This window comes from Lepidochelys kempii, chromosome 1 (genome assembly GCF_965140265.1).
Source record: "Lepidochelys kempii isolate rLepKem1 chromosome 1, rLepKem1.hap2, whole genome shotgun sequence".
NCBI classification, from domain to species: Eukaryota; Metazoa; Chordata; order Testudines; family Cheloniidae; genus Lepidochelys; species Lepidochelys kempii.
This window is the reverse complement of record NC_133256.1, coordinates 337,478,450-337,493,060: the sequence shown is the minus strand read 5'-3', so window position 1 is coordinate 337,493,060 and position 14,611 is coordinate 337,478,450. Positions and strand designations below refer to the sequence as shown.

The following is a 14,611-nucleotide window of genomic DNA, read 5'->3' as shown; positions in this document are numbered from 1 at the left end:
AAGGCTTCCTGGGGTGCAGGTTCTGTTCCCTGGCATGATCGCCAAACTTTCGTCTTTGCTGCTTGTTAGCTTGATGGCTTTGTTAACCTTATATATAAATGTACTTTCATTGTCCTTTGCCTGCAGCGAAGCCAGTCAGACAGGTAGGTACAGGCCGGGTTTATGCACTCCCTCCCAAACGCATTTTAAGAACATATTTCCAGCACACATCTTTGTGCACAACCCTTATATGCTTCACACAATGATTTTTAGGACCACCGTGGCACCAGTTTACATATGATATGATACGTGACACCTTTTAGATACATATTATGACAAGTGTGTTGGGGGCAAAGAGTGTGTAACAGGCTTGCTATGATGGGGCCTCTGCCAGTTGGCACTGAAGGGATAAAATGTTATACAGACCCCCATGTCTGACATCCTTCTTGAGCTGTAGGACCCCACAGATCTGCTACCTAGACTCTGGAACTAGTGCTTTTGGCCTTCCCGAGCCCCCAGGCTGCTTGGACCGATTGCCCCTCAAAGACCACCTGATTGTGGGAGCTCTGGTTGCTAGTTACCACTTTCAGGGACAATGTGGCAGTAAAACAAGGAAATACAGCCTTAGTAAAAGGTTCCTTGCGCGCGCACGCTTTTTAGAGGCACAAGAGTTGTAGATCTATGGGAAAACCACGAACTCCTGAACACAATCCTCCTTAGTCTGATCTTTGCCTCCTGTTGGAGTCTCTGGGTCGGATACAAGTCCTTAGGGGAGGCAAAGTCCATCCTGCCTCCACTCCTTCTGGGTCTTTTGTTTCTGGTGAGGAAAGGGCTTTGTTGGCTTAGAAAGCAAGCTGCCTTTTTAACAGTCCCTGCCACCTCTGGGTCAGGTGGTCAAGCAGAGAAACTGCAATTCCCTCAGCTGTGTGCTTGGAGGTGGGGGGTGGGAATTCCACCCCACCTGCCCTTCTCCCTCCTGACAGGGTTCTGTGAAGAAAGAGCCCATTCAAGGTTAAAGGCTTCGCTGGCAGAAACCCCATTGTTGAAGTAGGGGAGAGTCCTTCATTGTTGATGGCCTGTGAATGCTCTGGCACAGCTTTCCAAACCTAAACTCTCCACTGTGTCAACTTCCTGCTACAAAATGGCTACACAATGGCTGTTACCATTACAAATAGCATTGGTAAAGCCAAATGGAATTTATAACCGCATGCAGATAGATAGTTTGTGGTGTGTGGGTGGGTGTGTGTATAGATAAACTGGACACAGATTGTTTAGATATATCTATTACAGACTTCAGTTTCTGTTTGAAAGAAGGAATTGTCAGAGTTGTAAATTGTTGTTCCAGCACACTACACTTAATCTGAGATGGCACTTTATTGACATAGTTCCCAGGAAACTGGCAAACTGAGAATAGGAAATGATCCTTAGGCAGGACAGTATTAGCATACGCTCTGCTTCGGATGGAAACATTTCAACAGTGGCAACTCATTAAGAAATTACTTATCAGAGGTTAAATAGGTATAAAATTCTTAGCGCTGGTATTTTGATATAGAAGTCTCCAAATAAATATTTTAAAAGACAGCATGCAGTGAATCACTTTTATTCAGTATGTTTTGTTGAACTTGAAGTATTCTTGGATTTATTTTTTTTAGAGGCTTTTAATTGAACACCTGCGTAATCAGAATGACACTGTCCAGTTAAGAGGATTCTACTGTAACTTTTTTGGTGCAATTTTTAAAACAAAATTTAGGATTTATAATTGAAACAGAGGGAATTAGCATCAGTACTGCAGACTTAGAATCCTCCTCAGAACCCAGAGTCTCTGATTTACACAAAAGCTTCAGTGTCCTCAGACTTTCAGATAATCAAACTGACCACTAAACTTCCACAGGAAGTTTTGTTTAATTAAAGACCATATCTTGCTAGATATTTTGTGTGTGTAAACCTTTGGGAGATGATTTGCATAGACTTACCAAGTAACTGTCTGTATAGTGTTGACTTAGGCTCTGTGTAACTCTTTTCTCTCCTCCCCCCGGATCCTGCTTCTTTAGGTGAAGCTAAGTGGCTTCTGCAGAGCGGGATAGTCATTCTTCTTCCCCATGGCTATGATGGTGCAGGCCCTGAACACTCTTCCTGCCGAATGGAACGTTTCTTACAGGTAGCTGGACACACCTGCCTGTGTCATACCCTCTGTCAATGCAGGTCAATGTCAGATTCCTCAGGAAAGCTGTTCTATTAAAAGTTGCTACATGCCAATAGCACTTGCCAGTCTAATTAAGCAGGGTAGATCGATTTAAATCGGGAAGCCTTGATTAAATCATTGATTTTAATCTTGTTTTGCATTTGTCCTTTTTATTTTCCAAAGAGAGATTGATTCTCATTGATTGGTAACCATTAAAACGCATTTATTTGCAACTAAATACAGTTGCGCAAAATTTGATCCTTTTTGATGCACTATATCTATACACATCTATTTAACTAATTGTATAGATTAACCTACATTTATTCAGATTATTAATTTTTTACATTTTTATTATATTAAAATGCTTTTCTTATTTCTTAGATGATTAATATTTTACTTTTTTTGCAGTGTTCTTGTAGTTATATTGGTCCCAGTATATTAGAGGGACGAGGGGAGTGTGTGGTGGTGGTCTTTTATTGGATCAGCTTCTTTTGGTGAAACAGACATGTTTTAAAGCTTACCCGGAGCTCTTCTTCAAAGCTTGTCTCTCACCAACAGAAATTGGTCCAATAAAAGAAATTACCTCCCCCATCTTCTCTAATTTTTTACATCTGACTTGTGACAAGCTGGAATTGACTTAAAAATGCATAAAAACAGCATGTAAAATTATTTTTCATTAAAGAAAACTATTCTTATGTATCAGTACATTTTATGAAAAATGAGTTTATCGAAACATTTTGAATTCAGAACACTTTCTGAATTAGGTTTTATTTTTTTAAAGGAATTACCTGTACTGAACTGATTGTTTCTGGTGGTCATGTTCTTTCAGATTTTAGAACTAGTCTATCTCATCCTCTTGAACCTAGTTTTTATTCATAAATTGGTAGATGAAAACACACACTTTCCTGCTTTTTTCAACTCCCAATTGATTTTTCAACTTTGGATGAACTAGTCATTGACTTGAACTGAACTAGTCGAATGAAATAAAGAACATACTACCTTTGCACCTGAAGAAGAGGCTAATGTTGTCAAAAACTATAGTTTAGCACTTCAGGTGCAATAGCCAGCAAGCTTCCACAAGCTCAGTGGTTTGACTTTCTTTAAAATTTTGACAGTAAACATGCACTGCTTGAATATTTTTTATTCAATTCTAAATGATTTTAATAGATTATAGTAAATTTAGGCCTTAATGTAGGTTGTCATAAGTTCAATTTTAATTTAACAGGTTTATTTTTAAAAGAAAAAATGTATTTCTTTTTTTTTTTAAGATCATGTATTTTCATCCACCTTGAATTAAAGGCTTGGGGTTGATGTTAGGTTTCTGCAAGATCATATAACCAAGATGGTTGCTTTGAAAAAAATGGCATGGATTGGGAGGAAGGGTGATCATGTGCTTAAGGTGCAAGTCTGGAGACTGCAGTTCTATTCTAGGCTCTGAAACAAACTTCATGTGTGATCTTAGATGAGCCATTTAACCGGTCAGGAAACTGACTTTCAATGGGAACAATATTTACCTGCCATATAGGTGAGTTTTAAGGCTGAATTCACTAATATTTGCAAAGGGACGTTGGGATCCTCCATTGGCAAGCACTTGCACTGCTACAGACTAGGGACCAAATGGCTCGGCAGCAGTTCTGCAGAAAAGGACTTAGGGGTTACAGTGGATGAGAAGCTGGATATGAGTCAGCAGTGTGCCCTTGTTGCCAAGAAGGCCAATGGCATTTTGGATGTATAAGTAGGGGGTTGCCAGCAGATCGAGGGACGTGATCGTTCCCCTCTATTCGACATTAGTGAGGCCTCATCTAGAGTACTGTGTCCAGTTTTGGGCCCCACACTACAAGAAGGATGTGAAAAAATTAGAAAATGTCTAGCGGAGGGCAAGAAAAATGACTAGGCGACTGGAACACGTGACTTATGAGGAGAGGCTGAGGGAACTGGGATTGTTTAGTCTGCAGAAGAGAAGAATGAGAAGGGATTTGATAGCTGCTTTCAACTACCTGAAAGGGGGTTCCAAAGAGGATGGATCTAGACTGTTCTCAGTGGTAGCAGATGACAGAACAAGGAGTAATGGTCTCAAGTTGCAGTGAGGGAGGTTTAGGTTGGATATTAGGAAAAACTTTTTCACTAGGAGGGTGGTGAAGCACTGGAATGCGTTACCTAGGGAGGTGGTGGAATCTCCTTCCTTTGAAGTTTTTAAGGTCAGGCTTGAGAAAGCCCTGGCTGGGATGATTTAGTTGGGGATTGGTCCTGCTTTGAGCAGGGGGTTGCACTAGATGACCTCCTGAGGTCCTTTCCAACCCTGATACTCTGATTCAGAATTGCATATTATCATTTTGACATTGTTGTGATCTTAAAAAAAGTTGCATTATAAATATTTTATTTTTAAAGGCTATAACACATCTTTTTGTGTAACTCCTTAAGTGCTTTACAAACTCACTACGTGATTGCAGTGTGTGGATCTGGGATCAAATACAGAAGTTGTTTAAGAGCCCATTTATGCTCTTAAAAGCAACAGAATCAAGGGTCCTGGTTACACCACAGTTAAAGCCTTTGTAGTTTAGTTGAGATGTTAGCAATGTTCTATAAAAGAATTAGAGCAACCATTTGTTTATCGCCTTTTCCTGTAAGTTTGAGACCTTCAGCACATATTGGAGTGTGTAACTGTTCCCTGTACAAACACTAGTGATTGTACCTCCATCATCTGTGCTGTCTCAAGCATGTTTGGTTGACAGCTTGCTTCTTGGTGAGGGATTATTTTGTTCTCCTTGCATAGATGTGTGACAGTGCAGAAGAGGGAGTTGATGGTGACAACGTGAACATGTCAGTTGTGCATCCAACCACCCCAGCACAGTATTTCCATTTGCTCCGTAGGCAGATGATCCGAAACTTCCGGAAACCTTTAATTGTTGCTTCTCCCAAAATGCTACTCAGATTTCCAGTAAGTAGAAACATTCTCTGCTAGGGTTACTTTTAGTTTGGTTTTACCCTCTAAGACCTACTCTAAAACACACCGTTATACCAGTTTAACTAAGTGTGGTTTGCACCAGTTTAAACTAGTTCAAACTTCTTGTATTGGCCTTCATAAATCTATTTAAACATGGTTTAGTTTGCACCTGTAAACTTTGCCAGTGCAAGCTAAGCCAATATAACAGTTTTATACTGATATAAGTGTGTCCACGCAGGTTTTTTCACCACATTGACTCTACAGTGGTTTTCAAAAGGATTTTAGTTAAAATGGTATCTAATTTGACTTTCTCCACTTAAGTTTGCTTTTTCCATTTCACTCGTCTTAGATATTGAGACTACACTGGTGAGTTTCACTTCCCAGTTCTCATGCATTAGCAAAAATGTTCTGCTGTGTTTTGGCATTCACAGTGTTGGCAAAGCATGTGGGTTTTTTTGTTTTAAATCTTCCACCCTTTGCCCTTTCAAGAGAGTAGGAGGAAATCCTGGAAATTTTTATATATATATATATATATATATATATATATATATATATATATATAACTCTTCATTTTAGTTTTCAGTAAAATAATTTTAGTCTAAATCTGTGGGCTAAAATCTGTTTGACAATGTATCTTTAATCTTCTGGCATCAGCTGTTAATCAGTTTGATTGTAGCCATTGTTAATAATGAATGTTATGCCAGGAAGCTCAGAATCCCCATAAACAACTGATTGACAAACTTTTCTGATCAATAACCAGTAGTACAAGACTTGTGGGGGTTTTCTTTGGGATCATATTTTAATCATTATACAGTACATAGATTTTTAGATTTGAAAACCACAAGTTAAATATTCTACTTTTTCTTCACTTAGGGGGCGGTGTCAGATTTTCAAGAAATGGCCCCAGGGACAACATTCAAGCCTGTAATTGGTGATTTGTCAGTGGATCCTAACAGGTAACTTGATTCTTGTTTCTAATACTCACCGTTTCAAACAGCATGTAAGCATAATTGGCTGTAAAAAACAGTTTTTTCCTTGAAAATTTATTTCTGAGAATTTTATGAAGAAAAAATAAACAGGATCAATAGGAGACCTAAGATAGAATTATAGGTCCTTTTATTCTCTTGTCACCTCTGTAAAACTTACTCCACTGATTTCATTAGTTAGCCTGGATTTACACCCCTATAAATGAGAACCGAATTAGGCCTGAAGGTTTTGCACTGCACATAAAGGAGATTGATCTAATCTTTTAGGAAATGTGATCTCTGCATCATTGGTGGCCATATCTTACACCACCAGAAACTTCAGCACAACTGACAGTTGGTAAAGAAGCCCCAGGAATGAAACAGCAGGAGTGGGTAGGATAATAGTCATTGAGGCCTGAGCTCAGGTGCATTCAGAGAGCTTGAGTTTGGTGGTTTATCTTGCTTCTGCCTGTAGTGTGCTTGACACAGACCAGTGCTGCTCATTCATAAACAAATGAATCCCCCACTCTGCTGCTATTTTTATGAGAAAAATAATAATTTTTGTAATATTGGTCTTTGAACACTTCACATGCTGATGTGAGGAGTCTGTAGAGATGAGAACCATGGCTGGAGCAGAGAACTATATTTCAAAAGTATGTTTTGTGTGTCTTTCCCTTCCTTAGATAGGAATATAAAGAGCCCTGTTTGGATAAGCTTCTGTCTGTGGTACTTACCTGGCTACTATCACTGTAGAATCTGAATGACTCAGCATCTTTAATGTATTTATCCTCAACACCCCTGAAAGTTAGGAAAGTACTACTATCCATATTTAACAGATGGGAAATGGAGGCACAGAGAGACTAAGCAACTTTCCCAAGTCTGGGGCAGAGCAGGGAGTTGATCCAAGACTGGGAACTTAATAACTGGACAGTCCTTCCTCTTCTGCCCTCTTTTCTTTCTTTTGATCTGATAGTCAGCACTTTGGCCTTGTCCGGTTTTCTCTTTTTAAAAGAAAAAGCTAAAAGTTTAGGATTTAATGTATAACAAGTGGTTGTGTAGGGTCTCTTTTTAAAATGCTGTACTTGAAAACACTTCAATTTTTCTGCCTTTTAGCATCAGCCGAGTGGTGCTGTGTTCTGGCAAGCATTACTATGCTTTGGTGAAACAGAGAGAGGCGCTAGCAGAGAAGAAGCAGAGCACTGCTATTGTCAGACTAGAAGAACTATGTCCTTTCCCCCTGGAAGCTCTACAGCAAGAGATGAACAAATACAGAAATGCCAAAGGTCAGGCAGATCTTTATACTTTGCATTTAACCTCTTTTAAAGTATTGAAACAAATCCATGGCCATCTAGGAACTCCATTTGTTGCTGCTCCACATTGTTCTTTCCTTTTAGGATTAAAAGGTTTAGATTTGGTTTGGTTTTGTTGTTCCGCCCCCCCCAATACAACTTCAGATCTGCTGCTTTAGAAACGCAAGTCCTTATCGCTTGCACCATAGGGGCATATGCTAGTGTGGAACCTATGATGCAGATAAGCAGTTCTGAATCTATTCAGCAGATGGGTGTGGTAAATTTACAGGTTGTTAGTAGTACAGATTGAGTTTGTATTACAGTAGAACTTGGGAGCCCAATTGAGGCTGGGTTTTCATTGTGCTAGGCCCTGTACAAACCGAGTAAGAGACAATCCTTGCCCTAAAGAGCTTGTTGATACAATGGTTTAATTTTACAACACATGCATTTAAACAAATATTGCAGATCAGTTAATTGCCGTTTTTCCTATTGATCACCACTGTTAGATCCCTCGGCCTTGAGGGAGGGATAGCCTTCAAAGCACATGGAAGTGAGGGAGTGTTCTCTGTAATGCAAGGATTTGGAGGTAAAGGAACCAAAAAGGGAAGAATAATTTGTTCTTAAAATATGAATTTTTATCCATTTATTTTCACCGCTGGCGGCAGCATTGTGTAGTAACAAAGTCAGTCCAGTCTACTAATCCTCAGACTGAAGGGTGGTGCCTTTGCTGTGATAGCAGGACCATTGTAGATGGAGTGGGAATATACAGCGAAGAGAACTAGCTTAGAGATTCATTAGTACTTGTTTCTGGATTCAGTGGAAAGGTCAGTTGGTCCATATGGAATATACAAACACATGGCCTCTTATCTTTCCTACAGATTTTATTTGGAGTCAGGAGGAGCCACAGAACATGGGTCCCTGGGCCTTTGTGTCACCAAGGTTTGAGAAGCAGTTGGCATGTAAGGTAAGGTTTACAGTAATCTTTTTAAATTGATGTTTGAGTCTTTAGATACTATATATATTTTGCTACCAGGAATTAGTAGTAATTAGTTTAATGTTCATAAACATAAAAACCCTTGAATGAGTGTAATATTCCAACTTAAGCTATTATATATGTTAGAGTAGTATCTAGTGGTCACAGCCAGAATTGGGGCCCTGTTGTGTTAGGTGCTCCACAAACAGTGAGAAACCCTGCCCCGAAGAGTTCACAATAGAAATAGACAAGATAAACAGGCCCCAAGTAGGGGCATAGGCACCTAATTCCATGGCTGTGGATCCCAAGTGGAGATATAGATGCCTCCTTTCAGCTCAGATGCCTTAGTCCCTTTCTGGCATGGGACGTTAGGCTACCTCACTCTAATCAGTGTTTCCTACTGGCTAGCTTAGGCAGCTGCCTGCTCAGAGTGCTGGCTTCTGTGAAGCCCTTTCTTAGGCATCTATCTCTTGCCATGCATTGTATAGGGAGTGTGGGCACCTACTCAGGGTACAAATTCCACAAGGTGGCAGGGGAGCCTCAAGGCTAGGCACTGCAGTGCCAGAATCCCTTTAAGGATCTATCCCTAAGTGCCTTTCCCAAGGTCTCACAGCCAGTCAGAGGGAGAGCCAGGACTAGAACCCATATCTCCAGAATCTCAGTCTAAGGTTCTATTCAGTGAGCCACTCTCTCCTTAATGGTCTGAAACCCAGCTCTTTAGAAGATTACCTCTTCCCTTATGTCCCATTGTGGTGGTTAAGTTCTGCTGGGGCACTTTTGCTCTCATTCTTGGAACTGAACTTTTTGCAACCTTATGGGTCCTCCACTGTGAAATCTCCTTTGGGTGGACTGTCACCATGAATATTTTGGTCTTGGGGCATAGTTTACTCAGGCAATCATCCCATTGTTCAGTTAGGGTGAAGCAGTAGCTTCCTAAATCATGTATACGTAGGACTCAAGGATCCAGTGTTTGTGTTTCATTTATTTTGAGGCATTCAAATGCCATGGTGATAATGGCATAGAATCATGTTAAATGAGTAAAATCAATCTTAATCAGACATCCATCTAAATCACTAATTTCCCCCCCCTTCCCCGCTTGAACTTTAATTGCAGCTCCATCTTGTGAGTAGACCTCCCTTACCAGCCCCAGCAGTGGGCATTGGAACACTACACCAGCAGCAACAGGAAGACCTCCTTGCCAAAACTTTTGTCTAAGACCTTTCTACGTGGAAACCAGTTTCTTATAATATTTGTAAACGCCTTAAAAGGAAAACCCCTTGGCCTTTTCATCCTACAAAGGAAGAACAAATCAGGAACTGTTCTGGAAAGAGCAGACAGTTCTTTAAATGTACGAATACAACAAAACCCATAATGACCTCAGCCTATGTGCATTATGCAGAGGATAATTCTCACTGTCCTTTGTATTTTTTTCATTATATAAAAACAAATCTGCAGTGAGATCAGTCAGTAAACTGGGAGATCAAATGTTTAATTTATACAGCATTATCCCACATAGCAGTACAAATCCATATTTCTTTGGTATTGTTCATTTGTGGGAACAGTTTTCCCTTGACTTTAAATTTAGATTTTTAAACCTCAGTGGATGTTTAAGAATTGAGTAATGCCTTCAACTATGGCATTTCTATAACAATAAAGTCTTTTTGTTGGCCTTTGAGAACCAGGTTTGATGGGTCTCAGTCTCTTTCTCTTTGAGTGGGCAGTGGTGGGGAAAAATACCACCACACTTGGGTTCCCTGATTGACAATTTCAGCAGAGAATTGAATGAGCCATGGACACAACTCTCTTCTCACCCCCTGAGCAGTGCCTCTGTGTCAGGGTTGAGCGTCAATGGCTGGGCAGTGTATGGGAAGATGGTGGTGCTGGCTGCTTGTGTTTGTTCTGAGGATAAATGGAGAGCTCTAGTCTCCAGGACTGTGAAACCAGCATCTTTCTTCAACAAAAAATTCACTCACCCATTTTTAAAGAATTAGCCATTGCTTTCTGAGTTTTGATGTATCAAAATGGCTGTTTACCTTGTTAATTTCTGTTGTTCATATCCCAACACTCTTGAATATGAGACGTCAGACATTTAGTGCATGTATGTTACGAATCACACCTGGTAGGACACGCACAGTTCGAATCTAGGCTGAGGCACATAAACAACGTCCACAACTGCCAAGTTCCCAAAAAACACCAAGTTTATTACGCTCGAGCGTGGTGCCCCCCTGCTAGCCAGGAGGGGACCCCGAATACAGATTATACAAGGTTATATACTTTTTAGCAAAGCATGTTGCCCTCGTGCATTGGAAACTTTAGCCAATAAACAAACCCTTTTCTTATCTACCACCTATCCCTGCTTGGTGCATTCCTCGTGCTAAACTAGTATGTTAATTACACAGCATGGTCCTAAAGCCATGCATCAGTAACTTTTATTATCAGGATGGGAGGCCTCACATCAAAGGCCGGGAGTTTAGGGACTGACAAAGAACAGATACTGGGAGTCAAGGCAGGCTGGAGACAAGGAGGAGGATTTTCACAGGAATGCAGTATCTAAGGAACACTCCTCTTGGTGCATGATGTGCTTGCTTTCAGACAATGGTGGGCCCCAAACCAAAATGGAGTCACGTGCTAACTTTTCCTTAACATGTATTACTGTAATACAATACTAATTTTTCTCCCTATATTTCCATTTCCAAGCCCTTTTCTGTGCTGAATTCCGTAATTATTGCAATCTGAGATAACACATCTCTACTGTGCAGCTGTCTGGTCTTAGTGGACGAGAAATGTTGCTGCATTTGTTCATTAGTTTAGTTTAACTCTTGTTTTGGCTTTTTGAGAGAGATTTGAATGGCAGAAATACATGCAGATTATTTGATATCTAGCATTTGGAACACTGAATACAGCAGTTCTGTTTTTAATATAAAGGTTAAATGACTCCTTTGGCTTTTTTGGCTGGCACTTAGAAAAGTGTCACACAAATAATGCTATCGTAATATTTTGTTGAGCTCTTCAGTACTGTGACATAAGTTATAAGAGTTTCATAAGAAGTTCACGTTCAGTTTTTTTTTCCAGCTGTCACTAACTTATGTAAAACGTATATTTCAGTACCCATTCTCTTAAAAGTGAGCTCTGGGAACATGGAGAGAGATCTTCAATCACCGACATCTTATGTATTAAGTATAAAGTGCACACAGACATAAGAGATGTTGGACTAGATCGTAATCCCCAAATCTGCACATGGCTCTCACCCTTTTCATGTGGATAGTGGGGTGGTCTTCCACTGTACACTTGCCACCCATGCCCTTGGAAGGTACTCTGTAGGGCTAAGATACATATGATGGGGAGAGGTTAACAGCTCCAGGCAGGGATTTAGATTTTAAACTTCTGTTTTCACTGAAACTGTTTTTCTGTTCAGTGGACTAGATTGTGGAGCCCTTACACAGGTGGGCACTAACATAAATAGTCCCATTGATTTTTAAAATTAAATTGCTTTTATCTCAAACAAGCATCACAAACTAATTTTCAGAACATTCCTGTATGAGGCACGTTTTTCTTCCATTTCATAGAAATTAAGTGACCCTGCCTAACTTCAGAGGGAGTCTGTAGCAAGGCAGAATAGTACGTGGGAATTTGTGTCCAGACTATACCTTTGTCAGCAGTTGTTTAACATGTTACTTTGGCTGACAGAGCACAGCAGGAGCTTGTGACACTTTGTCTTCCTGGGCAGAGTACTTGTGGAATGTTGTGTTGCATTCTCCTGAGGTTAATAGCAACAATAGCATTGGCCTTTCCAGTTTTCTTTAGGTATGCTGCATACAGTATTGCAACAGCAGATCTCAAACTTTTGCTAGTTATAATACAGTCAGTGTAAGCAAACACATCTAGTGTTCTTTACATTCTATCTGTTAGGCTCTGGGGAAGTTTAGTCATATCTTAGTAAATGAGCTCCTGTTTTTTCTTGGAAGTCATAGCTGGATCAGTGAGTCTCCAGTGCTATGTAATCTACTGGCATCTACTCATTGCTCACAATTGGGACCGACTGCAGTGTGTACACTAACCTACTGCCTTCACTCAGCAAACCCTATTTGAAGTAGGGCACTTCAGAGTTCAGCCGTAGGGTACATTATCCCTTACTCCCCTGCTTTCTTTGCTCTCCTCTATTTAATACTGCATCAATATAGCACTTACTCACCTCATTTTCCCCCTTCTCTTCCCCCCCCCAAAAAAAGTGGGCTCTACATAATCTCCTTCCTCTACCACGTTGACAGCGATTGTTTTGTCAATAACAAATTTACAGACACTTGCATGCATGAAGTCCAAATCCAGAGCTATGCCAAAGTCCCTACACTTTTCCTTGGGGAACAGTCTCTGTTTACTGACCATCTTCCTACACTTTCCTCCCAGAAATCTTAGTTCTGTCCATTTCAGTGGAGTGAAGAGGATATGCTCTTATTTTCTATCCCTGTTTTGATTTCATATGGTAACAGTAGTACTGAAGCTATTAACCTACATCATGGCTCAAAAGTTGTGTTTAAACCTATGTAGGCACTGTTCTATGTTAGCCATAAACACACAAAAAGACAACTCTCACTTCCTTGAAAAGCTCAGTGTTTGACAAAACAGACATCAAAATGAGAGGAGAGAATGGAATACACCACCTTTTCCTCCTCCTCCCCTCCCCAATTGGTTTTTAATTTATACGTATATTGTGTCCATTGGAATCCTGTCTTTGTATTAAACTTGAGTTCCTTTGTTCTTTGTCACTTTATAGCTCTGCCCTAATTATTTATGCTTTTTGTTTTTAAAATGTTTAACCCTTTCCTTCCTTTTCACTGTGGTTGAGTTTTGTGGGATTTTCAAGCCTTCCTATGCCTGCCCCCAACATCCCACATTAGGTGTGGCTATGGCTGTTAGGAGCTGCTGTCAGAATGACATTGAATGCAGTGAAGATTGGAGAAAAGGGGTGTTATGTGGTCACACCAAAAAGAGTTTGCAGATCCTGCTATTGTCCAACTGCATGTAGGCTAGGCTTTTTAAAGAAGCCTACAGTTAGGCTCCCACATCCTGTTTAAAATTCAATGGAAGTTTGGCACTTTTGCTCTTATATCCCTTAAAGTAGGAGTAATAGCTGTGTTTGTGTGTTTCTAAGCAGGAAATGACTGAGGGTGGGGATCTATATTATATTTTTTTAACTTTGTAGCAGGAATCCAAACCAGCAGGAAGTTGAGGTAGGTCGAGAAACTCTACCCTAGACAGTTTTCAGAGTAACAGCTGTGTTAGTCTGTCTTTGCAAAAAGAAAAGGAAAACTTGTGGCACCTTAGAGACTAACCAATTTATTTGAGCATGAGCTTTCGTGAGCTACAGCTCATGAAAGCTCATGCTCAAATAAATTGGTTAGTCTTTAAGGTGCCACAAGTACTCCTTTTCTTTCTACTCTAGACAGAGGCTATTGCTGAAAAATTCTTGGTCCCTGTTGAAAGAAAGCAAGTCTGGTGCTGGTTATGGCAGCAAGGCTTGAGGAAGAGACTCTCCCCTTCCAACCAGGTTTCATCATAGCACAGAAAACCTATTCTCTGCACCTTAAGTCTAGAACATGGGCTGCCTCTATCTAGGGCTCGCTGCCCTAGGGCTGTGACTCCCCAGCTCGGGTATGCCTAGCACTACACCTTGCTGCGCTAGTGTGACTATAAATAGCCGTTTAACTGCCTTGGAGGTAGGGCTGGGCTGCCTAGGTAGCTCCTGCCCTTAAATCTGTGGTTATGCTGCTATTTATATTCCTACCGCCTGAAGAAGATGCGTGCCTTCGCCGGGGCATCACCCTCGCTTGTAATGCAGACAGAGCCTGTGGTCTCCTTCTACTTAGTCTCACAGCACCCCGGGGAGGGCGGCTGCCGCAGAGCAGGGACTTGAGCCGGGCTCTCCTGTGCCCCAGACTAGCACATTCACCCCAGGGGGCGCCCAGCCCGGCAGGTCTCAGGGTGAAACGTAAATAGCAACGCCTCCCCCGGCCTCCTGACATGGGGGGAACCGGTTTGTGCCCCTCTAGCACCCCCACCCCCCCATCGAGTTCGCGGGGGCGGGGGGCGGAAGCAGGGGCAGAGCCCTGAGTCGCCGGGGCGCAGAACTCCTCCAGCCCCGCGGCGGCGGAGAGAGAGCGCGAGCTTCTCCCGGGGCTGCGGGGGAGGAGAGCGAGCTCCGGCGGGAGCCAGGACGCGGGGAGCGAGACAGGGGAAAGCGAGCTCCGGCCGGGGAGGGGGGCATGTCCCGGGGTCGGAGTT

The 14,611-nt window shown here is 41.4% G+C and overlaps 1 protein-coding gene across 1 annotated transcript in view; it reads left to right on the top strand.

Moving 5' to 3' along the window:
* DHTKD1 (dehydrogenase E1 and transketolase domain containing 1) overlaps positions 1–10,010 on the top strand; it is a 48,549-nt gene extending 38,539 nt beyond the window's left edge. Inside the window, 6 exon segments of the mRNA XM_073328752.1 lie at positions 2,031–2,137; positions 4,935–5,099; positions 5,979–6,061; positions 7,184–7,353; positions 8,238–8,323; positions 9,446–10,010. Coding sequence (XP_073184853.1) covers positions 2,031–2,137; positions 4,935–5,099; positions 5,979–6,061; positions 7,184–7,353; positions 8,238–8,323; positions 9,446–9,547 — 713 coding nt within the window. The 3' untranslated portion in view covers positions 9,548–10,010.
* The last annotated feature ends 4,601 nt before the right edge of the window (positions 10,011–14,611 follow it).